General features: G+C 48.1%; 1 protein-coding gene across 1 annotated transcript; it reads left to right on the top strand.

The window, feature by feature from the left end:
- Window positions 1-217: 217 nt before the first annotated feature.
- ASPGLDRAFT_62554 (uncharacterized protein) lies at window positions 218-1,688 on the top strand (the record flags this gene model as incomplete). The annotated part of the gene is made up of 5 exons (XM_022548540.1): window positions 218-323; window positions 374-418; window positions 478-613; window positions 664-997; window positions 1,055-1,688. 5 exons carry the CDS (start codon window positions 218-220, stop codon window positions 1,433-1,435), a joined length of 1,002 nt encoding a protein of 333 aa, XP_022395113.1. The 3' UTR covers window positions 1,436-1,688.
- Window positions 1,689-1,849: the final 161 nt, after the last annotated feature.

The raw sequence follows: 1,849 nt of genomic DNA, 5'->3' as shown, positions 1-1,849 counted from the left end.
CATTTGTGTGGTGCGGCTTAAGCCCTTGTTTGCCCATATTGCTTGTATGGCATCGTTTGATATGTTGGCGCTGTTTGTCTGGCGTTGAGCCGTCACACTTGGATAACTACAAGAACTCATTCAGTTTCTCTTCATTCAGTTTCTCTTCATTCAGCTTCATTCAGCTTCATTCAGCTTATCTTTATTCAGTTCAGATTCCAACAAATCTTTCACCATCATGTCTTTTATAAAGGCTCTCTTCATCCTCTTCTTCCTTGTGTTATTGCAGGGCATCAGTTCAGTTTTGGACACTGGTTCTAACTCTAATATTGCTGTCTATTGGGGTAAGTTCTACACTCTTCCACTATATTGTTCAATGCTAGCAAGTTTCTAGGCCAAGGCGGATCGGATAGTTCCCTTGCCGAGTTCTGTGATGACTGTAAGTACCAACCACTCCCTAAATCTGATATTTAAGAGCTCTAGCTAACGAGATTACAGATCCACAGGTCAATGTTGTTCTTCTGTCTTTTGTCACCAAGTTTTCGAGCACCGGTGGTTTTCCTAGCATGGAAATTGGAACGCGGAAGTGCAATCCTTTTCCCGGCACCAATCTTGGTGATTGTCCTCAACTAGGGTAAGTCTCATTCTCCCCCTTATAGATGTACTTTGCTAACAAGCCTACAGACAGGAAATCAAGACGTGCCAAGCCCAAGGCAAGACCACCATGCTTTCCATTGGCGGCGCGACCTACACTGAAGGCGGCTTCTCCTCAAAGTCAGACGCCATCAACAGCGCAAACACCGTCTGGCAGACCTTCGGCCCCAACACCCCGGAATCCCAGCACCGCCCCTTCGGAGACGCCGTAATCGATGGCTTCGACTTCGACCTCGAGTCCCCAGCGACCAACATGCCTGCCTTTGGCAACCGCCTCAGCGAACTCATGAATGGTCAATGGGATAGAGATTTCTACCTCACGGCCGCTCCGCAATGCCCCTTCCCTGACAATAACGTCGGAGATGTACTGAACAACGTCTAACTCGACGTGATCTTTGTCCAATTCTACAACAACCCACAGTGCGGGCTAAACGCATTCACAAACGGCGCGCCTACGGGCTTCAACTTCGACCAGTGGGACCAGTGGACTCGTGAGGAGTCAGTGAGCAAGAACGTCAAGGTGATGGTTGGTGCGCCGGGGAGTCAAGATGTGGCGCCGAGCTCGGGGTATGTTGATGCTGGGCAGCTTGGGGAGATTTTTGAGTACTCCAAGCGGTTCTCTAGCATGGGCGGTGTTATGGTTTGGGATGCGTCGCATTTGCAGATGAACCCGGGTCTTTTGGGGAGCATTAAGAAGTTGGCGGAGGATGTTCTAGGGACTGTTGGAAGGGTTTTAATTGGACAGATGGGGTGTTCTTACTGTTGTGTTTTTAGACTTGGGTTTGTGATATTTGGACTTTAGAATGGGTTGTTTGTTTTTCTCTTTGTTGTCTTCTTTCTTTTTGAAGATTGAAGCTTTAATAATTGCTCTTGTAGCATATGGAAACTGAAACAACATGTTGATTCCTCGTACCACTCCTCCGTTCATCCATCCATAGTGGTATGAGGTTCACCATCGAATCCGATTATTCGGAGCTGGCTATAGTTGAGCCTAAGCCATAGTAGATGTCCATAAAAGGCACTCCCTTCGGTAAAAAGTACCTCCGTTCCGCCGCTCTCCTCCATATGAATGTTCCATCTTGTACTCCGATAACTCACAGCCCCCCACGCGGGGGCTATCTTCAGCTTGCTTTGAACAGCTGTGAAAACCCAAGCAGCTCCCCGCGCGGGGGGCTACCTGTATTTAGATGATAGATGGTAGCTTAGCTAGGTGATA

This window comes from Aspergillus glaucus (genome assembly GCF_001890805.1).
Source record: "Aspergillus glaucus CBS 516.65 unplaced genomic scaffold ASPGLscaffold_71, whole genome shotgun sequence".
Lineage (NCBI taxonomy): Eukaryota > Fungi > Ascomycota > Eurotiomycetes > Eurotiales > Aspergillaceae > Aspergillus > Aspergillus glaucus.
Note: the sequence above shows the minus strand (reverse complement) of the source record. Positions and strands in the feature narration are given on the sequence as shown.